The 23,550-nt window shown below is 44.2% G+C and overlaps 1 protein-coding gene across 9 annotated transcripts in view; it reads left to right on the plus strand.

The window, feature by feature from the left end:
- KIAA1109 (KIAA1109 ortholog) overlaps positions 1-23,550 on the plus strand; it is a 307,652-nt gene that overhangs the window by 102,708 nt on the left and 181,394 nt on the right. For all 9 annotated transcript variants that reach the window (XM_040418406.1, XM_040418409.1, XM_040418408.1 and 6 more), the window contains exons 20-24: positions 8,764-8,991; positions 10,428-10,565; positions 16,042-16,218; positions 18,875-19,003; positions 22,599-22,718. In XM_040418406.1, coding sequence (XP_040274340.1) covers positions 8,764-8,991; positions 10,428-10,565; positions 16,042-16,218; positions 18,875-19,003; positions 22,599-22,718 — 792 coding nt within the window. The remainder of the gene's footprint in view (positions 1-8,763; positions 8,992-10,427; positions 10,566-16,041; positions 16,219-18,874; positions 19,004-22,598; positions 22,719-23,550) is intronic.

Genomic DNA, 23,550 nt, shown 5'->3' on the forward strand with positions numbered 1-23,550 from the left:
CTGATTTTTCTCACCTGGAAAGTGGTCTTCCTGGTGGCCATAACTTCCATCAGGCGGATATCGGAGCTGGCCGCACTTTCCTGCCAGGAGCCTTTTCTGGTTTTTCACCAGGATAAGGTGGTGCTCCGTCCGGTTCCCTCCTTTCTGCCCAAGGTGGTCTCTCCATTCCACCCTAACGAGGATCTTGTCCTGCCTTCCTTTTGTACTTCTCCGGCAAACCCCAAGGAACGCGCTCTCTATTCCCTGGATGTCGTCCGGGCTCTGAAGGTTTATCTGACGGCTACCGCCTCCGTCCGCCGTTCAGACTCCCTCTTTGTGATTCCCGAGGGACCTCTTAAGGGTCTGGCGGCCTCCAAGGTCACTGTGGCGCGATGGATCCGCTCGGCTATCTCCGCGGCTTATCGCGCTCGTGGTAGGGTTCCCCCGGCTCGGATTACCGCTCACTCCACTAGGGCGGTGGGAGCTTCCTGGGCAAGGCGCAATCGTGCCTCTGTGTCTCAGCTGTGTAAGGCGGCCACCTGGTCGTCCTTACATACTTTTACGAAGTTTTATCAGTTGCATTCGCTGGCTTCGGCTGATGCTGTCTTTGGCCGCAGGGTTTTGCAGGCTGTGGTTCCTGTTTCACCGTTGGACGTTCCTCCTGGCGGTGTTGATATTTTTTCCCACCCCATGGACTGCTCTGGGACGTCCCATGGTCTGTGTTTCCCAATGGAAAAAAGTAAGAGAAAAGGAGATTTTTTGTGAAACTCACCTGTAAAATCTTTTTCTCGTCTTTTCCATTGGGGGACACAGCTCCCACCCATTCTGCCTGTTGCAGGAGTGGTTTTCAGTTCAGTTCTGATTGTGGTTGGACCTCATGGGCTTTGGTCCGATGGCTTCCATTATTTTTTTCTTGTCTCCTTCTCCTACTGCTTTTCGCCTGAGTTCCTCCTGGTGGAGCCTGGGGGTATAGGCCGAGGAGGAGGAGCTCTCTTTTGTATTTGCATAGTGTCCCTCCTACTAATACCTCTAAGCTATACCCATGGTCTGTGTCCCCCAATGGAAAAGACGATTTTGCAGGTGAGTTTCACAAAAAATATCCTTTTTTCAGGACCAGTTCAGTTATGAAGTCACTTTCTGGGGCTTACATATTAGAAACCACCCATAGATCACCCCATTTTGGAAACTACACCCCTCAAGCTATTTCATAATGATTTTTTTTTTTTGCAGATTTAAAATTTTAATCTATTTTTTCTGCAACACATCAAGGGTTAACAGCCAAACAAAACTCAAAATCTATTACACTGAATCTGGAGTTTACAAAAACACCCCATGTGTGCTCAAAAACTGATGTATGGGCGCACAGCAGGCTTCAGAGTAGAAGGAACACCATATGGCTTTTGGAGAGCGGATTTAGCTGGAATGATAATTGGGAGCTATGTCGCATATGAAGGTCGCCCTACAGTGGAAACCCCCAAAAAGTGACCCCATTCCGGAAACTACACCCCTCAAGAAATATTTCAAGGTGTGTAGTGAGCACTTTGACCTCAAAAGTGTTTCTTAGAATTAGGAAATACTTGGCAGTGAAAATGAAAAATTGCATTTTTTTTCACAAAAAGTTGCTTTACACCCACATTTTTCACTTTCCCAAAGGGTAACAGTACAAAATGCATCCCACATTTTGTTCCCCATTTCCCCCCGAATACGGCAACACCCCATATGTGCTTAAAAACTGATGTATGGGCGTACAGCAGGCTTCAGAGTGGAAGGAGCACCATATGGCTCACTAGTATTCGCTTTATATGCATTATCGGTATATCGGCAAGGTTAGATGCCAATACCGATAATGTACAAAATACTGAATATCAGCCGATAATATCGGTACTTCCGATAATCGGTCGATCCCTAGTATGAACATTTTAAGTGGTAGAAAGGGTACTTTTCAGCAAACAGGTGTCTCACAGAAGGCAGAAACACTTGTTAAAGGATTTCAAAGCACACATTTCTGAAAAAGAAAAATTACTAGCAGACCCCAATTTTTCACTTTCACAAGGGATTAAAGGAGAAAATGCACCCCAGTATGTGTTTCCTATTTTCTCCCCATTCAGGAAACACCCTATATGTGCTTGTAGCCTTCTGTATGAGCGCACAGCAGGACTCCAGAATGGGAGGAAAGCCAGTGTGGCTTTTGGAGGGCAGATTTTGCTGGAATAATTTTCAGGCACCATGTCGCATTTGAAGACACCCTGAGGCAGCCCGACAGTGAAAACTGCAAAAACGAGGCTCTAGGGGTTCCAGAACATAAAAGGAAATTGAAGAAATGCCCCATTTAATAAAATGACTCCCTTCAATGTAATCATCTAGGGGTATAATGGGAATTTTTAATGTTTTTTATTTTTTTGAGTGGGGGAGCTATTATTGGATTGCCAAATGGGAAAATGCTAAACTGAAAATGTCTGGTCTATAAAGGATTTAGGGAGCCTTTTTTGATTTTGTCTAATTGTGCCACTTGTGCCTATGCCTCTGGCAGAAAGGCTCTTCAGGAGAGGGACACTATTGTAAAAGTTGTCCAAAAATAGATGGTATCCGTGGTCCAACAGGGGGTGGACTAAATCCCATACTATCTTCCCACTTATACCCAGAACCGGGGGAAAATTGGGTGGCTCAATGTTTGAATCTTTTCCCTCGTAAATACGAAAGCGCAATGTATACCTGGATACACTTTCACAGGCCTTATACAACTTCACACCATACCTAGCCCTTTTATTGGGCAGGTACTGGCGGAAATGTAATCGGCCTTTGAAGTGGACCAATAATTTATCCACTGAGGCATTTTTGGGGGGCATATACTTGACCAAATTTGGAATTGTAGTGGTCAACCACTGGCCTAATTTTAAAGAGTCTGTCATAACTGGGGTCGCTTGGGGGTGGGCATTCAATATTATTGCTGAAATGTAGAAATCTTTGAATAGCTTCGAAACGGGGCCGGGGCATGGCAAGAAAGTAAAGAGGGGTGTGATCAAGAATATCTTTGTTCCAATATAAACATATTGTTTTTTTTATTTTTATAATGCCCATGCTTAGAAGTCCTCTTTTGCATTTCAGTCGTGTCAGTAGGGGTCCACTTGTGGAGCCTTGAAAGATAACTGTCTGGATGGGAGGCAATAAATTGCTCTGCATATATATTTGTTTGTTCCACCATCAAGTTAATTAGGCCATCAGTGAAGAATGATTGGAAAAAAATACATTTCACTGAAACCTGTGGTATCTACATTGATGCCTGGCGTGGCTGTAAATTCAGGCACCTGGGGCACATAGTTATCTGCGGGGATCCATGAAGAGTCACTTGTACGGGGCTGCGACTGCGCACTACCCCTAGGACGCCTACGAGTGGGCTCATCATTAGATGAATAATTTGAGGAAGATAAAACTAAAAATTCACTTCATCTCCACTGTTGGAGTCAGTGTCCTCAAAAAGCATGGCATATGCCTCTTCAGCAGTGAAAATCCATTTAGTCATTTTAAACTGTAAACTAATGTAGATTTTTTTTTGAACAGCAAACTAAAATCCTGTATATTCTTTAGGATAAAAACTCCCTGAGTCTCTTGGCAGTTATTGACAGGTGTCACAGGTAGCACAGATGGCTGTCGATGAGCCTCAGGAGGCTGAAAATTATATACAGGGGTCTAGTATGGAGCACAGAGTAGTGCCAATATCCTTATTGGGGTTAATTTAAAAGGGGTAAATGAATGTATTATTTTACAATTATAGGTGGCACAAATCCACATGGGGCATAGGAGACTTATATTTTACAGAATAGTGCCACTCAAGCACAGGACACGATTATGTAGACACAGGAGGATGGCACATGTAGTGACGGTAAAAATTTTTTTTTATGTAACTTGGGAGTGTGTGACAGGTGTCTTGATGGACGGACAGGCTGGAGTGACAGGTGTCTTGACGGACGCACAGGCTGGAGTGACAGGTGTCTTGACGGACGGACAGGCTGGAGTGTAGGGTTGTTTCGATAACAAAAATTTTATTCGGTTTCGATACCATAAAAAAGTTATTGCAATACTCTATACCAGTGATGGTGAACCTCTTAGAGACCGAGTGCCCAAACTGCAACCCAAAACCCACTTATTTATCGCAAAGTGCCAACACGGCAATTTAACCTGAACACCAATATCATATATCTTCCATGTACTTTATCATTTAGCTATAATAACCTGCCTACATTCCATGTGCTGCCTGTGCAGTTCATAGCATGTCCTGCACTGATGAATGGCAGGAGAAGTCTAAGGCATATTGGTGCACCATAGACTTTCTCCAGGGTGCGGGTGCCCACAGAGAGGGCTCTGAGTGCCACGTCTGGCACTCGTGCCATAGGTTCGCCATCATGCTCTATACCATTCAATACCACGCGAAAAAAATTAAATGTCCAAAAAAGCCGCGTGCATTCCACATTTTATGGAACGTCCGGCCCATAATCGAACAGTGCTATCCTATTTTTTGGGGGGACAAGGTGACTTAAAAAAAAAAATAGCGAATTGCGCAGTTTTTATTTTATTCTTTTATTTTACGGCATTCACCGCATAGGAGATTTTTTTAATATTTTAATAGTTTGGACTTTTCGGACGTGGCGATATGTAATATTTATTTATTGTTTATATATTTTATATGTAAAATTGGGAAAGGGGGTGATTTATACTTAATATTTTGGTGTGTTTGTTTTAACTTTCTTTTTTTTACAGTTTATTTAATAACTATTTCCCCCCTTAGGGGCTAGAACCTGGGATCTTTTAATCCCTTGTCTATTCACCCTAATAGAGCTCTATTAGGGTGAATAGGACTTCACACTCTCCTTGATGCCCTGTGCATAGTACACACAGCAGCAGGGAGCTGACCATGGAAGCCAGGGCTTCAGTAGCGTAGCATCCTGGCTGCCATGGTAACTGATCGGAGCCCCACAATTACACTGCTGGGGCTCCGATCAGAAGCTGCCACTGCCACCAATGAGAGGAGGTGAGGGGACTCTGTGGCCACTGCCACCAATTATTTTAATACTGCGGGGGGGGGGGCACACTGCACCACCAATGTTTTAAATACTGTGGAGGGGGCGCACTGCGCCACCATTGTTGTTAATACTGGGGAGGGGGGGGGGGGTTGGGGGGAGGGCGCACTGCACCACCAATGATAATTAAAGTTTAATATACAAATACAGCCGGCGGCAGAAACACATTTCCGGCACCCGACCTCTGAAAGGGCGCTGCGATCCGCGGCAATTAACCCCTCAGGTGCCGCCGCCTGCATTTGTAATGTATTAAACGTTAGTTATCATTGGTGGCGCAGTGGCCACAGCCCCTCCCCTTCTCCTCCCCTCTGCTCTCTCATTGGCGGCAGCAGCACTGGGGGGAGGGAGAGACTGCTGCCTTCTTCCCTGTGCTGCTGAGAGCAGCGTGATCAATATTCTCTGATACTAGACTGTGCAGTAGCACAGCCAAGTATCGATAAAAGACAAATCACGGTATCGTATCGATACCGGGCTAAAAGTATCGATTGGGTATCGAAAGTTTGATACCCGAAACAACCCTACTGGAGTGACAGGTGTCTTGACGGATGGACAGGCTGGAGTGACAGGTGTCTTGACGGATGGACAGGCTGGAGTGACAGGTGTCTTGACGGATGGACAGGCTGGAGTGACAGGTGTCTTGACGGATGGACAGGCTGGAGTGACAGGTGTCTTGACGGACGGACAGGCTGGAGTGATAGGTGTCTTGACGGATAGACAGGCTGGAGTGACAGGTGTCTTGACGGATGGACAGGCTGGAGTGACAGGTGTCTTGACGGATGGACAGGCTGGAGTGACAGGTGTCTTGACGGATGGACAGGCTGGAGTGACAGGTGTCTTGACGGATGGACAGGCTGGAGTGACAGGTGTCTTGACGGATGGACAGGCTGGAGTGACAGGTGTCTTGACGGACGGACAGGCTGGAGTGACAGGTGTCTTGACGGACGGACAGGCTGGAGTGACAGGTGTCTTGACGGACGGACAGGCTGAAGTGACAGGTGTCTTGACGGACAGACAGGCTGGAGTGGCAGGTTTCTTGACGGACGGACAGGTGGAAGTAACAGGTGTCTTGACGGACAGGCTGGAATGACAGGTGTCTTGACGGATGAACAGGCTGGAGTGACAGGTGTCTTGACAGACGGACAGGCTGGAGTGACAGGTTTCTTGACGGACGGACAGGTGGAAGTAACAGGTGTCTTGACAGACAGGCTAGAGTGACAGGTGTCTTGACGGACAAGCTGGAGTGACAGATGTCTTGACGGATGGACAGGCTGGAGTGATAGGTGTCTTGACGGACGGACAGGCTGGAGTGACAGGTTTCTTGACGGATGGACAGGTGGAAGTAACAGGTGTCTTGACGGACAGGCTGGAGTGACAGGTGTCTTGACGGATGGACAGGTGGAAGTGACAGGTGTCTTGAAGGACAGACAGGCTGGAGTGACAGGTGTCTGGATGAGGTGATGATGACAGGACTGAACAGGACTGATTTGTCACTGACTGGGGCAAATCGGCACTGAAGGGGTTAATTATGTGTGAGGCAGGGGATGAGGCACAGAACTGATGATGACATGACAGGCTGATGACAGATTTGGTACAGAACTGATCTGTGTCACTAATTGGGGCAAAGAAGAGTGGCGTTTCGGCACTGAAGGGGTTAAAAGGGGTTAAAACTTTGTGGTGAGTGGATTCTGACAATAGCTCCTTCTCTGATCGCTTCCCTGACAGGAATTGGGAAGATCAGAGAAGGAGAGTACACACAGTACCTCCCTAAATAGCGTCAATGGGCTGTGATTGGTCCATCTGCAGTAATGGACCAATCACAGCAATCGCCGGCCAGTGAGCGCTGCGATTCGCTCCCCGCTGGCGTCACTGGTTGCCTAGCAACCCCCGTGTGCCTGCAAACTTGAACTGTCAGCATATCGCTCCGTGCGCTGACAGTGTAACCACATCACGTACATGTACATGGGAATGTGGTAAGGCACCACATTCCCCCATGTACATGTACGTGATTTTGCGTGAAGGGGTTAAATAACACAATAAACTTCATGCAACTTTGTAGTAAGCAGTGATTTATAAGAAAAATTGGGCAGAAATTCAAGTTTGTGACTGAAATGTGTAGCGGAATCCATAACGGAATTCTTAGATAACCCCAAGCTTGTACACCGAACTTGAAAACAGAAGTTTGCTCATCCCTAATTATAATATATACTTTGCAAAAAACTGTAAGATGTGAAGAGTGCATAAACACTACCTGTCTGTGTTCAATGCTACATGTGGTAAAGGAATTCAAAAACTGCTGTAATTCATCAACTAACTGTTGCATTAGGAAGTCACCATCTTATCCAAACTGTAATCCTAATTAGTCTTCGGACGGTGATAATGAAGATGCTTTATTACTCTTGTATCATGGATGCAACACCCAACACCTTGTGAACTTCCTGCGGTTCCTTAGAAAGTGAGTTGTCCTAACTCTGATGAATAGTGAGTCCAGGTGTTGCATCCGTAATAAAGGCAAACAAAAAGCCCATGTATTACACCCGTCTGAAAAGCTTCAGAATTCTGTTTTTTTTTGTCTGAAACGACGTTAGTTGAAAACGATCATTCATGACAACAGTCAGCGAAAATATCTTTGCTGACTGATGAAAATCTTTCTCATCTCTCAGAAATATGTTAGATATTCCTCCCTAGTGATAATCGTTCTATTATTGTAGCATCTAATGGGTATCACTAGAGAAGAGTCTGCATGTTTTACTGTATAGATCGAGTATCAACAGGATAGGAACTGTGTAACAGCCAAACTTGATTGATGATTGTGTGTAGTGTGAGTTATAGGATCTGAATTTGCTAAGCGTCTAAATAATGGCGTCAGTAAACTACCTATGTTCTAGTCAGAAAGCAAGATTGAAAACATGCACAGAAGTCTATGTCACCTTCCCCCTGAGGTTGTGTACAGTTTTATATGGAGTGGAGGTTCTATGTCTCTCCTCATCTTCCTGCAGCCTGTCGGCACATCCCGGAAGGGTTCCTCTCTTCCTCCATGCTCACCATGATCACAGCCAGCTCAAGGAGGAGGGGCTGCTTTAACCTGGTATATCTCAGGCTAGCAGTTAGAGGTACGAGCAAGGTCTTTTTTTTTTTTTTAAAGCTTTAAAACAAGACCGGGATTGTGGTGCTAGCTGCCATACAACAAGAAAGACAGCCTTTAGAAATCAAGTCGGGAGTGGGAGCTGGGGGTTTATGCAGCTCTCATTGGCACCTGTTCTCATAAGCGCTATATAAAGTTGTATTACTTCTAGTCTTGGTCTTGTTTTAAAGCTTAGATCGTCCCCTTTAAAACAAGACATGGCTCATATCTAGCTACTAGGCAGTCTAAGATACAACTGTCCTTGGCTACTGAAGTGAAATCCTGCGAGGATGTATGAGATGGGTCCAGAGAAGGGGTTACATTTTTATGATTTGTAGTATTCTGTCCATCTAAATCCCATTTCTATGATTCGATTTGTAAGGTGTTAGTTGTTGTTAGTGTTTTCACAGTCCTGTTTTGTACCTAGTTGTGAGCATTGCCTATTGCTTGCTTTCAGGTACAAGTAACGATTGTTGTATGCGATTTTATGGTAGTGTTCACTAATGATTAATTGCTGCGTTTTACCATTTAGTTTGCATTTACACGTTATTCTTGACATTCTTTATTTACATCTGTTCTCTTCCATAGGAAAATTACTTTGGAGAGGATGACATGTACACAGACTTTGAAGAAGTGATATCCAGTCCTGTGTTGTCCATGTCAACATCGTCCAATTCTGGCTGGACTGCACTAGGTATGGAGCATGACAAGAAAGACCGCGATCAGATGGCTAAAACCATCCATCCATTGTCACTGAGGCCATGGGATATCACTGTACTTCTCAATGTGTACAAAGTTCATGCCAAGCTACCAGTGGTGAGTGTTTATGGACTGCATAGTAGTAAAATATTGTTTTAATTACTGTAATTGAAGAGCATGTCTATAAGTAGAACTGATAAAGTAACCCCTTGTACTTTCCAGTGAAGAGTACCATATTAGAGTATATCCATATGGAGCGGAATTGCTGTTAAAAATGTCCACAGCAATGCCTCATAAATCCACAGTGAAATCAGCAGTGACAAATCTGCACATGATCTTGTGTTCTTTTGTATTTCACCACGGAAAACAGCTGAGCGGCAACAAACCCCTTTCCCCCCATACTGGCCTTGGCAGCGCATCTCGGATTCTTGCCAGCCTCTGTAGACCCGGCCGCCCGTGATTATGTATTGTGCCATGTGATCACTGGAGCCTGTGATTGGTTGCGGTGGTCACATAAGATGAAATGTTTTTGCAACAGGGCCGGGTTTACAGAGACCAGCAGATTACCATAAAAGCCAATCACTGTAGTGCCAGAGAGTTAATAAAGTGATTTTTTTTTTTAACTGGTTTTTTAGTTTAGGACTCCGGATCTGCATGTAAGAGTTGAATTAAGTGGGCAAAATCCACAGCAAACCCGCAACCATTTTGTGTCAGAAAATGACATGCTGAGGATTTAAAAATCTGCAGGGCAGGTCATCTCCCCCCCCATTGAAAATATATGCAGTTTATGGATGAGATTTGTACAAATCTCATTCACTTTGTTGGTACTATAATCCGCTGCGGATTTACCAGTAGGAATATCTGCAGCATTTATTTTTGTTATAACCCAATTACGTAGATGTTCCCTCATTTTACATATCAAGTGTCTTTAAAAATCCTTAATATACATCTGGTTCCAGTGTAGAACTGATCAAATCGGTTTGACAAGACTGACCGTCATAATCCCATGCTGATACTACTTTGAAACGTAATGGCCCATGGTCCCCGGGTCATTCTTTGACCCCTTTTTTTAAATATTTGCTTCATATCTGGTTTGTTTCATTCCTCCAGACCTCAGTGACGCATACAATGTGGTCCACTTACCCCCTTAGTGATCACCAATATGCCTTTTTTTTTACGGCGGTCACTTAAGGGGCCTTAGGCTGGGCTGCTGCCTGCCATATCTGTTAAAAGCTCTGGTAGTTACAGGGAAAGAGGTGCAGCAGTGAGGACTCACCCCCTGAGCTGCAAATCTGACCATTGGATCAATGTACCTTCACTGCTATTTGCATCAAGTACTACTCTAATGGGCCAGAGAATTCATTTTGTGGGAGTGTTTCTTTAATATTCCGAGCGTTGTACAGCAGACTTCTCTGTGTAGCACCGTCTGTTTAAGCCGGTTTAGTCTGTGATGATTAATATTGTTAGTTAATAATATAAAAATGTGTATGCGCAGTGAATCTGTATAAAGTTCCCTTCCCTTGATTATCTATGTGGCCTTGGTTTCTTCACAGCACTGCGGTAGTGATGGACCAGATTTCCCGACTACTTATCTGGAGAGACTCTGTTTTGAGATGAAGAAAACTTACAGAGAAACGTTTCTTCAACTTGTCCTGTCCCCTGTGTACATATTTGTCAATGACAACTATCAGGTAGGTCACCATAGCCCACGTATATCAATCAGTTTATCAGTTTCTCGCATAAACTCAGCCACATAGAATAGTAATTTGTTCAAAAGAAACTGCAAAAGTTGTAGATTTCATTTTCTGACTTTAAAGGGGTTCTGCAGTTTCTTTAAATTGATGATCTATCCTCTGGATAGATAATCAGCATCTGATCGGCGGGGGTCCGACACCCGGGACCCTCGCCGATCAGCTGTTTGAGAAGGTAGTGCTGCGGCCTTCTCACTGTTTACCGCTGGCCCAGTGACGTCACGACTAGTATCAACTGGCCTGGGCGCGGCTAAGCTCTGTTCACTTGAATGGAGCTTAGCCCCACCCAGGCCATTGATACTAGTCGTGACGTCACTGGGCCTTCTCAAACAGCTGATCGGCGGGGGTCCCGGGTGTCAAACCCTGCCGATCAGATGCTGATGATCTATCCAGAGGATAGATCATCAGTTTAAACAAACTGCAGAACCCCTTTAAGTCTATAATGTGAAAATGTGCCAAATTTATTAAGAGGTGTGCATCTTTTCATTAATTTGGTGCAATTTACTCCCTACAGTATTTTTATTTATTTTTTATACTTTGTATGAGATGTCAAACCGGCCCTTTTGTGTCACAACATGTAAATATGCCTTTTGGATCATTTTAATTTATTACTTTTTTAACCATACTCTCATTTTCATCTGAAAGCTATCTTGTTTGTATGGCTCGATGCAGCTTTATGCTGTATATAGCACTGGTCATTTTATTGAGGGAAGAAAACGTGTTTGTTCATTTGTTGAAGGCAGTTGAATACTAGATGTACAAGTAGATGACTTGTCACACATCATCCGATTCAGCGGCCAGCATTGCCTTGTGCGTCCATTACGAGAATAGGAACTGCCTTTTTTTTAGCCACAAACGGTCATAAAGCAGCTTCTGTCTGCTGAAGGCCTGCACTGAGGCCGTGGGGAATTCTGTATGGCTTCAGCTCATCAAAGGAGCAAATCTAATCTGTCAGAGGAACAGACTGCCGGAGTTCACTTCATACGGCATAGCCAGATACCACCATACACCGCCGAATCTCCATTCACTGAAATGGAATCCCTGTAGTATTTTTTTTGTCCGGCCGAAAACTGACATGTATGGCTGATACAGTGAATTCAGTCAGCCGCTTCCTTCTCCGGAAAAGACTGCCGGAGTTCAAAGCATATATCTGAACCCAGTAGCACAGTCGTGGCCAAAAGTTTTGAGAATGACACAAATATTCGTTTTCACAAAGTTTGCTGCTAAACTGCTTTTAGATCTTTGTTTCAGTTGTTTCTGTGATGTAGTGAAATATAATTACACGCATTATACGTTTCAAAGGCTTTTATCGACAATTACATGACATTTATGCAAAGAGTCAGTATTTGCAGTGTTGGCCCTTCTTTTTCATGACCTCTGCAATTCGACTGGGCATGCTCTCAATCAACTTCTGGGCCAATTCCTGACTGATAGCCACCCATTCTTCCATAATCACTTCTTGGAGTTTGTCAGAATTAGTGGCTTTTTGTTTGTCCACCCGCCTCTTGAGGATTGACCACAAGTTCTCAATGGGATTAAGATCTGGGGAGTTTCCAGGCCATGGACCCAAAATGTCAACGTTTTGGTCCCCGAGCCACTTAGTTATCACTTTTGCCTTATGGCACGGTGCTCCATCGTGCTGGAAAATGCATTGTTCTTCACCAAACTGTTGTTGGATTGTTGGAAGAAGTTGCTGTTGGAGGGTGTTTTGGTACCATTCTTTATTCATGGCTGTGTTTTTGGGCAAAATTGTGAGTGAGCCCACTCCCTTGGATGAGAAGCAACCCCACACATGAATGGTCTCAGGATGCTTTACTGTTGGCATGACACAGGACTGATGGTAGCGCTCACCTTTTCTTCTCCGGACAAGCCTTTTTCCAGATGCCCCAAACAATCGGAAAGAGGCTTCATCTGAGAATATGACTTTGCCCCAGTCCTCAGCTGTCCATTCACCATACTTTCTGCAGAAGATCAATCTGTCCCTGATGTTTTTTTTGGAGAGAAGTGGCTTCTTTGCTGCCCTTCTTGACACCAGGCCATCTTTCAAAAGTCTTCGCCTCACTGTGCGTGCAGATGCGCTCACACCTGCCTGCTGCCATTCCTGAGCAAGCTCTGCACTGGTGGCACTCCGATCCCGCAGCTGAATCCTCTTTAGGAGACGATCCTGGCGCTTGCTGGACTTTTTTGGACGCCCTGAAGCCTACTTAACAAGAATTGAACCTCTTTCCTTGAAGTTCTTGATGATCCTATAAATTGTTGATTGAGGTGCAATCTTAGTAGCACAATATCCTTGCCTGCGAAGCCATTTTTATGCAACGCAATGATGGCTGCACGCGTTTCTTTGCAGGTCACCATGGTTAACAATGGAAGAACAATGATTTCAAGCATCACCCTCCTTTTAACACGTCAAGTCTGCCATTTTAACCCAATCAGCCTGACATAATGATCTCCAGCCTTGTGCTCGTCAACATTCTCACCTGAGTTAACAAGACGATTACTGAAATGATCTCAGCAGGTCCTTTAATGACAGCAATGAAATGTAGTGGAAAGGTTTTTTTGGGATTAAGTTAATTTTCATGGCAAAGAAGGACTATGCAATTCATCTGATCCCTCTTCATAACATTCTGGAGTATATGCAAATTGCTATTATAAAAACTTAAGCAGCAACTTTTCCAATTTCCAATATTTATGTAATTCTCAAAACTTTTGGCCACGACTGTACATACCTGAGTATGGTGGAAATGTTATCCCTAATATTATAGTAGGTGCAGGATTATTTTAAATGTAGATTTTTAGTGGCTCTGTAATACAAAGGGTTTCTGTCACCCACGACCTCTATATCAAACTGTTTGCACATGGCTGTGGTTCACCTGATTAAAATTCTGTTTTTCTTTTGTTGATCTGAGGCTCTCCTCCGGAGTTTTGATACTTTTTCTTAATATGCAAATTATACCTTTGGTGCAATGAGGGCATCGCCGTTGCTCTTGTTGCACCCAAGTGGCCCTTGACGTTGAGGAGTAGTGGGGGAGGGGCGAGGCCACCAGCTCCAGCAAATTCACAAATATTTACATCTGGAAACACTCTTAGGGCTCTTTCACACCTGCGTTATTGTCTTCCGGCATAGAGTTCCGTCGTCGGGACTCTATGCCGGAAGAATCCTGATCAGGATTATCGTAATGCATTCTGAATGGAGAGAAATCCGTTCAGGATGCATCAGGATGTCTTCAGTTCCGGTACGGAACGTTTTTTGGCCGGAGAAAATACCGCAGCATGCTGCGCTTTTTGCTCCGGCCAAAAATCCTGAAGACTTGCCGCAAGGCCGGATCCGGGATTAATGCCCATTGAAAGGCATTTATCCGGATCCGGCCTTAAGCTAAACGTCGTTTTGGCGCATTGCTGGAGCCGACATTTAGCTTTTTCAGAGTGGTTACCATGGCTGCCGGGACGCTAAAGTCCTGACAGCCATGGTAAGTGTAGCGGGGAGCGGGGGAGCGGCATACTTACCGTCCGTGCGGCTCCCCGGGCGCTCCAGAGTGACGTCAGGGCGCCCCAAGCGCATGGATCACGTGATCACATGGATCACGTCATCCATGCGCATGGGGCGCTCTGACGTCATTCTGGAGCGCCCCGGGAGCCGCACGGACTGTAAGTATACCGCTCCCCCGCTCCCCGCTCCTACTATGGCAACCAGGACTTTAATAGCGTCCTGGGTGCCATAGTAACACTGAAAGCATTTGGAAGACGGTTCCGTCTTCAAATGCTTTCAGTACACTTGCGTTGTTACGGATCCGGCAGGCACCTCCGGCAACGGAAGTGCATGCCGGATCCCAACAACGCAAGTGTGAAAGAGGCCTTAAATGATGATTGCAATTTACTCCAGTCAAGGGCTGAAGTAGATTTCAATCTAGGCGCATGGACTGACACAGAATCGCCTCGTGATAAATTAGGCACATTCTCCAGCAGCGCAAAATGCTGGTCTTTGAAAAATGACCTCCAGGGATCTCTCACTCAGTGAGTGGCCGTGCTTGCTGGACTTGTGTGGCACATGGATGATCACACTTGTACACTTTTGAACTCCCAAGTTAACTTTTTCCTACATGAGGGAGCTGGTTGTTGCTCCAGCCATATCTCCCTTCTGCAGCCACGGGAGGTCCCAGTCTTCCTGTAACTACTGAGCTTTATGTAGACAAGTCAGTGACCATCTCCGCTGCATGCAGACATCAGCTCTGGTGCTTTTAATCTGAAAAAACTATTGTATTCCATGGATGGGTCAGATTAAAGGGTCACTGAGTTCTCAAAAAAAATGTTGATGTTTCATAGAGAAGTCACCGATCAATGGAACGAGGAGAGATGCATAGATAAAGAGTAGTTGAATGGAACTTTTTTATTTATTTATTTTAAACTCTGTGACATTTTAAGTGCAGCTACACTAGTCGCACAACGTGTCGCAGCCAGGATAGCAGAGTACTGGTGATCCCATAGCAGTGATTGATTTTTGGAAAGCAGGTCATTTATTGTAGCTATTCAAAATATAGAGCTCCGGCCCCTGTACCCAATAATTGCATCTGTACAGAAATTTTGAACGCTTCAGGCCCCTTGCAGACGAGCGTGTGTCACGCTGCGAGTCCGCAACGCAGCTCCCGGCCTGACCTCCCATAGCATAGCATTATATTGATTTATGATGCTCTGTAACCCTTACAATTCTGGAATGTATTGGATAACACTGGCAGCATTATGTCAGTGTTATACAATACATTACAGACCTCTAAGGGTTTACATAGCATCATAAATTAATATAATGCTATGCGACCCGGTCCGTGCTGGGAGGTCAGGCCGAGAGCTGCGCTGCGGACTGGAAGCGTGACAAACACTTGTCTGCAAAGGGCCTTAAGACTGAATAAAACTGGAGAATTCATTTAATTGTAGATCACTGTGTTGTTTTTGGGAGGTCAGTTGAAGTGAAGGTGGCCATACACATTAGATAGCTGTTGGCCAAACACTTGTTTAGTGGTTGGCTATCACTCCCAACTCTACACACTCAGAGACTCTGCAAGTGTGCCCACATTCTCAACAAGGTGAGTAGAATATGCTGCTGGCAGACACATCTGGTGGACATATATCTACCTTTGGAATAAAGTATTGGCATGTTGGAATCCGTCATGGCCAGTCCTTCTTTCCCTGATGGCGGATGTTGGGGTATGCAACCATTGGATTTCAACATGCCAATACACAAGGGCACCCCCATATGAACATTATATGGTTGACAGATCCTGATAAAATCGGGTGTGTATGGCCACCTTTAGGGTTTGAAAGAATTAGCAAATGAATTGCCTTATGTCTGCTATCTCTGTGTTCTGTTGTCATTCGATAGTTTCTAAATGCTAGAAGTCTTACTATCTCTCTGTGTTTGCTCTAGAGGCCAGCAGTGGATGGGATGCTTCGAGAAGGTCACATTAGCCTCTCTGGCTTACAGTTACGTGCACATGCAATGTTCTCTGCAGAAGGCCTACCCTTAGGTACTGATATTCTGGAGTATGGATGGCTGATTGATGTGCAGGCTGGTGCTCTTAGTGCAGTGGTCACCACACCACAAGTAAGTACGGTAATCCAATCTCTCAGAGTTTAAAGGGACACTAAGATGCACAACAATGCACAACAAGTTAATAAATCCCAACAATTCTTGCCTTGAATTGAGTTTCTCCAACAATAAGATGTTTTACCTATCCAGACAAAATAGGTGCTGCTCTTTAGAGCTCATGCCCACGAACATAAGGCCTCCATGACTGTGCTGTGGACTGCAAATAGTGGTTCACAATTCACGGGCACTGGCCGTGTGCACTTTGTGCTGCGAATGTAGATCCATTGACTTGGGGTCTGCAATCTGCATGATACAGCAAAAGATAGGACATGTCTTATGTTTTACAGTGCGGAGGCCAGTGCCCATATATTCCAGACTATTGGAACCCTCACTGATTTATAGGATGGGCCAAGCATGGGCACTAATTCAGCTGTTTTCAGCTGTATTTCTCATCGAGTCGAATAGAGTTCCAACATGCATGCTCGTCCACTGCTCAAATACAAAGGATGGGGGTCCTGTGGCTAGATGATAAATGTTATTGGTATGAAAAGACATTTTATTTCCTCTGTAGAAGTCCTAATATTTTTTTTCTTTGTCAAAACAGTTTTCTGAGTACTTAAAGAGGACCTTTCACCACTCCTGACATGTCTGTTTTAATAGCTTCATGCATTCCCCATGTAATAACAATTCTGAAGCATTATTTTTATGTCTCTATGTTGTGCCGTTCCTTTATTATTTGTACTAGAAGTTATGAATGAATTGCTAGCAGTCTGTAGTAATGGTACAGAGAGGAGGTAACCAGTTGGGGGTGTGTACCTGCACAGACTGAATCTATCCAATCAGTGCTGCCATTGTCAGACTGTGCAGGTACACACCCCAAACTGGTTACCTCCTCTCTGTACCCTTACTGCAGACTGCTAGCAATTCATTCATAACTTCTAGTAGAGATAATAAAGGAATGGCACAACATAGAGACATAAGAATAGATGCACCAGAATTGTTATTACATGGGGAATGTATGAAGCTATTGAAACAGGCATGTCGGGAGAGGTGAAAGGTCCTCTTGAAGGTCTTAAAAAAATAAACAATTGGGGGATGGCCAGTTCCTGCAGAAAATCTCTGTCCCTGCTGAGACCAATGATTGTCCAGCAGCGGTGATGTGTGGTTAGTCGGTATGTCGCACTTTCGGCTAGGTGGTGAATGGAAGTAATGTGCATGGAGACCTACTGCAGGAACCAGAATGACCAGAGTAGGTGAATGTTGTTTTTTTTTTTTTTTTCTTTTTAACTTAAAAGGGTTGTCCATGATTGCCATTTTTTAAGAATTCTGCCCTCTGCCAGACCTGTGAAGGGAAATATACTTACTTGCTCCCTGCCGCGCTGTTCTGGCTTCCTGGTCCCAGGCTATCTTCACTGCACCTCCGTCCCTTGTATGTAAACTGTCTGCATGGATGGGTTCACGTGAACTTCTGCAGCCAGTGACTGGCCTCAGCAGTGATATGTGACCCAGTAGGTAAATTCCACTTGGAGACATGTCACCGCTGAGGTCATTGGCTGCAGCGGTGCATGTGCCTCCACTATCGCGATAATGTTCTACAATTAGAGGGGGTTTTCTGTTTTAAAGATAGAACAAGGCTTTGGCAGGCAATGGTGCCACTCGTCTGCTGAGGCTGGTGATTGTCTACTTCAGGCAAATGTTGTTGACCTGACATCGCTGCAGTCAGGCAAATAAAGTTTGGCTGGGTGAACGGGAGTGATGTGGCTAGATCTAAAAACAGTAATGCTTCATTTATTATTTTACCCGCCATTTCCCCGGTTGATATTGGAACGTTTCAATCCCTTTCAATAGGTTAGCATATTCAGATGACATATCCGCTTTAATACGCTGCCTCATTGTTATCATGAACCTCTTCTGTCCCTTCACCTAGTAAAGTATAGAACCATCTAGCAATTATGTATCTGTTACAGAATAAAGAAACCATCCAGTGTTTTTTTTTTATGAAAAGAGGCGTTGGATAACTTTAATTTTTTTTAAATAATTCAAACACTGTTATGTGTTCATTCAAGTTCACATTGTCCACAATTGCATTTTGTTTTATGGCCGTGTGGATGCCGACCAATGCAGACTTTGTGCTTTCACTTATGCCATATAATTTGCACATAGCACTTTTATATGCACTGTAATGGCTTTTCCTTTACTGATGGAATATTGAATTTTTTGAAGCAGACATCCAGCTTTTAAATTGTACTGCAAAATACCACAGCTGTTTAGCTTTTCCACAAATTGGCTGAAAGAAGATGAAAATTGATTTAAAAGTATGTGGGAAGTGAAATGTAACCTACTTTTCTTATTTATCAGCAAATGCTGGGCTGCAGGTGACCACAGAACATTAGGAGCCAAAGAACTGTCAGAAAAGACTAATAAAATGCTGTTACTATTAATACGCAGGGATAAATATAAGTCCATTTTTCAAAATGCAAAAGCCTCGCTGAATGTATAAGCTGGCAAATTGTGCCTAGTTATAAAATACAATATTGTAGATTATGTAGCGGCAAGGATAAATCTCCTTTTAATTGGCAAGCTGTGCCAATGTGTTCTTACTTTTATAATATTGTTATTCCTGATTTCACTGCTATAGTCCTTACCATGCTAGTAACCTGCTGTCTTGCAGCTGGCGTGCCTGCTGGATTGGGGGCAGACCTTTGTGTTCCATGTCGCGTGCAATGAGTTTCAGCTGGAGAGGCCAAAATCTGTGGTGATATGCCAGCATGGTATTGATCGGAGGCTTTGTGATGCAAAGGTTAGTATAATATTATTTCAAATTTACAGCTTTTACAATTCTTGAAATGTGAAAAATAAATAAATAGTTGCTTTTAATTGAGGCAACTTCCTCTTCCCTTTTAGTGATCAGTTTTATTTAAAAAAGTAAAGTGACAAGTAGGGCTGCAGCTGTCGATTATTTTAGTAATCAAGTATTCTACCTATTAATCCAAAGATTAATCGAGTACTCTAATGAGAAAAAACTAATTAAAAGAGAGTTTTCTATAAAAAAAAATTATCAGGCCCCCCTGCCATCAGCGCCCCCCCCCCCTGTGCCATTAGTTCTTCCCCCAGTGCCACCAGCTCCCTCCAGAGCCATCAGCTCCCTCCAGTGCCATCAGCTCCCACATGCCATCAGTTGCTCCTCCTCAGTGCCATCAGTTTCCCCTCCAATGCCATTAGTTCCTCTAGCAGTATCGTCAACTCCCCCCCCAGTACTATCAGCTCACCTCCCAGTGACACAAGTTCCCCCTCCAATGCCACCAGCTCCCCCATGCCATCAGTTGCTCCCTCCCCAGTGCCATCAGTTCCCCCTCCAATGTCACCAGCTGCTCCCGCAGTGCTACCAGCTCCCCCCCAAGTGCCATCAGCTCGCCTCCAGTGCGATCAGTCCCCCCCAGTGCCACCAGTTCCCACATGCCATCAGTTGCCCCCCCCCCTCCCCTTCCAGTGCCATCAGTTCCCCCTCCAATGCCACCAGCTCCTCCCAAGTGCCATCAGAGACAAGCCTGTTGATAATTGATCCCTATGGTGATATACAGTTCTCATTTGTAAGCCTGGGGCTACTTGGCGATCTTGACCAAGACACATACTGACGATCACACTTTTACAGTGCCACATTGCAACTTTTGGCTTGCCCTCACTACGACACTGTAGTGTCCTATCCCTCCTGGATTTCTTTTGACTCTCTTGTCATCAGAACCCCCAAGTTGCAACATAACTCCATTCACATTCGTTATACTGCAGTGTTGCTAAGTGAAAGGGTGGTCTTCAGTCACTCAACAGGTCTCTTGGTTAAGATTGCTGTGTAACCCTAGCCTAAATTGTAGGTTTCGTCTTGCTGAGATTTCCTACGTTCCATTTAAATTCTGTTAGTTGCTCCTTAAGGCTGCAAACTGATCATTTTTTGAATACTAATTAAGTAGGCGATAAATGAGGCGTAATATATGCCAATTTGGTGGCCCCACCCACTTTGACATTCAAAACACTTTTCTGACGTGTTTCATTCTTTCTGGTGCAAAATAAGGAGAAAACTGTTGATATATTTGGCGCAAATCAAAACGCCATTATTTTGGTGCATTTTACATCATAATTCTGCTGCAACATGATCAATCAATGTTGCACAATGTGTACAGTTCTTTAGGATTATCCTGAGAAGAAACTGACACACTTCTTTGTAATTCTTGGCCAACCTCCCCATTGTCCCAGTCTGTGTGTATCACTATGATTTTCTCCTAAAAAAGAACTCCCACAAAACTGTTATTCTCTGACCTGTTAGAAAGGTACTTTATGTAAACTGTAGTGAAGGTAATCTTTTTACGAGTGTCTGTGTTTGTGAATTATCCCCTCCCTTCTGATCCTTAGTTGTGTCATGTGACCAGCAATCAGACCTTCCAAGTAACACCTCATCTTATCTGTGGACAGTAAGCAAGTTTCTCTATGTATTCCAATGAGAGCCTGAATGTCAGTGTCATAGGAATGAATAGATAAGTAACTGGCTTCCTGTCCTGTGTCAGTTGGAGATCAGAGAGCTGGTCACATGACACAGCTAAGGATCAGAAGGGAGGTTATAACTCACAAATACAGTCGCTAGTAAGAATGATCTTCACTACAGATTACATCATGTACCTTTCTAACAGGTCAGAGAATAAAGAATTGTGTGGGAGTGCTACTCAAATAGTGACAGGTTATGTGTCTCACATGATGTCTTAATGTCCAGCCGTGCTGTCAGGAAGTAGCTTGATTGGATATTCCGATTGTTAGCCGTTATGCCCTTTCCACAGGATAGGGAATGATGATTAGATCAGTGAGGGTCCTACTGCTGGGACACCCCCAAGGGTTATGAGAATGGGGACCGTGTAACTCTCAGAACCCCCTAAGATGAACGGAGCTGCAGGTCCGGTATGGGTACGGCCACTCCATTCATCTCTACACAATTTCCATAGACAACGGAGTACAGAACTCGGCTATTTTCGGTACTCCTATAGAGATGAATGGAACGGCAGTGCAAATACCTGACCAGCGGCTCTGTTCAATTCGGGGACCCTGAGGGGTATGGGATCCCCGTTCTTGTGATCATTGGAAGTCCCCATGGTAGGACCCTACTGATCTAATAGTTATCCCCTATGCTATTGATGGGGGATATCCTCTCGCAACCGGAATATCCCTTTAATATTGCAGGGAATGGAAGAGGATAGGTTGGTACCAAAAGCACAGAGGAAACTTTTAAAGGACTTTTAAAGGTAATATGTCACTAAGAAATAGTATGAGATAGTGATTTCACTGCAAATACTTTCTTTTAAATAAATTCAAAATTACTGTGAGAACACAGATGACAAACAAGTGTGTAAAACTGTCAAAAGTAATGGAAAGTATTTGCAAATATATAAACATTGTAGACAGCTTTAAAGGGGTGGTCCAATAGCAAAAAAAAGGTGTTCTGTACGGCTAGTTGCACACTAGCGTCAGAGATCTGGCAGGCTGTTTCAGCAGGGAACAGCCTGCCAGAACTCTGCGCTAGTCTGCAACTAGCCATATACTTTAACTTTGAAAGTAAGAAAATGTAGCTTCTGTTGTCACTGGCTAAGCCAGCTAATGCAGAGCCAGAGAAGGAAGGCTGGCTTAGCAAGTGAACTCTACTACTGAATACTACCATGAGAGGGAGTCTGAAATCAGGTCGTCAGTGAAGTTGTATCCTTAGGGCAAGTGATAATAGTGTGATCCTTGGAGGTCCAATTGCTCATACTCCCACCAAACACAAGAACAGGGGTCCCCGAGTCCATGTGTGAATGGAGAAGTCATGCGTGACCACCTCTCTATTCCCTTCTGTGGGCCTGATGGAGTTAGCTAAGAATTGTACTCAGCAGTCCCATAGGCAGATGCATGTTATATGTTGGCCAACCCATTTGTTAATCAACCAAAGGACTTTTAATGTCTCCAGACAACGCATTTAGGCCCCATTTACACATTTACACTGTATTTTTGCTCCGCATTTGATCCGCTTAACCTTTTGATCGGCGGAGTTCTAGCACTCGGCACCCCTGCCAATCAGCTGTTCTGCAGTACTACACAGCTCTGTCCATTGTGTAGAGGATAGAGCTGGTTACTGCAGTGAACCACTGTCCAGTTCCAGGGTTGCAAATTATATGATGCAATAATGTGTTAATTGTAAAGGTAATTATTTTTTATTTTGTTGTGAAAATTGAATAAATGTTAATTAAAAAGTAGAGTAGAATAGCACAGCATGCTAAACTTTTCCAATCATCTAACGATTCTTAAGTGAAAAGTGTGAACACAGAGTGAACTAAGTGTTTGAAAGTCTTGTTCACCCATTGCTTTGTTTTTCCTTTTCAAAGCTGCGCTGTTACCCAGGACCATGCCTTCCAGCTGATAACTTGAAGTACAGAATGACTCGTCTATCAGCAGATGGTGCAGATATTTACATTGTCGAGCACGGCTGTGCTACAAACATTAAAGTAAGTTCCGTGCCTTTATTAGTAACAACAGAAAACTATTGGAAACCCCAACAGCTAGGACCCTGTTCACACTTTATGGGAGGCCCCATCGTCATGTTTGACAGGAAGAATAGCACAGCATGCAGCATGGTTCCCCTGATCAAAATGATGGACATTGCAGCAGAAGCCAACCAATTTCATCATAAGTCAGTGGACACCATTGGTCACAGTTGGTGTCGGCCACATGATGGATTTGGCACTCCATTTTTTCCCCATTTTGATGTGACAGCACAGAGAAGCAAAAAAACTTGATGTGTGAACAGAGCCCTGGTATGTTTAGCACTTGGTGCTTTATTGTTACAATGACATTGATTCCTGGTAGGGCACATGGTCGTTGTAGAGGGAAGTGCCCCTTTTAGGACCTCTTTTATTAAAGCTTCTGTTCAGGAGAACCTGGTGTGATAATGCCACATTTCCCCTGCCAGAAAAGTGTGACCATTATGATCTCCCCTAAAGGGGAATTGTCATCTGGATGATTGGATATCACTGGGATATATATCACTTTAGGATTTTAGAGAGTCTGGCCTCTGGGACCCCAATAGGGGAATTGTCATCTGGATGATTGGATATCACTGGGATATCACTTTATGATTGTAGAGAGTCTGGCCTCTGGGACCCTAATAGGGGAATTGTCATCTGGATGATTGGATATCACTGGGATATCACTTTATGATTGTAGAGAGTCTGGCCTCTGGGACCCCAATAGGGGAATTGTCATCTGGATGATTGGATATCATTAGGATATCACTTTATGATTGTAGAGAGTCTGGCCTCTGGGACCCCAATAGGGGAA

This window comes from Bufo bufo, chromosome 2 (assembly GCF_905171765.1).
Source record: "Bufo bufo chromosome 2, aBufBuf1.1, whole genome shotgun sequence".
Lineage (NCBI taxonomy): Eukaryota > Metazoa > Chordata > Amphibia > Anura > Bufonidae > Bufo > Bufo bufo.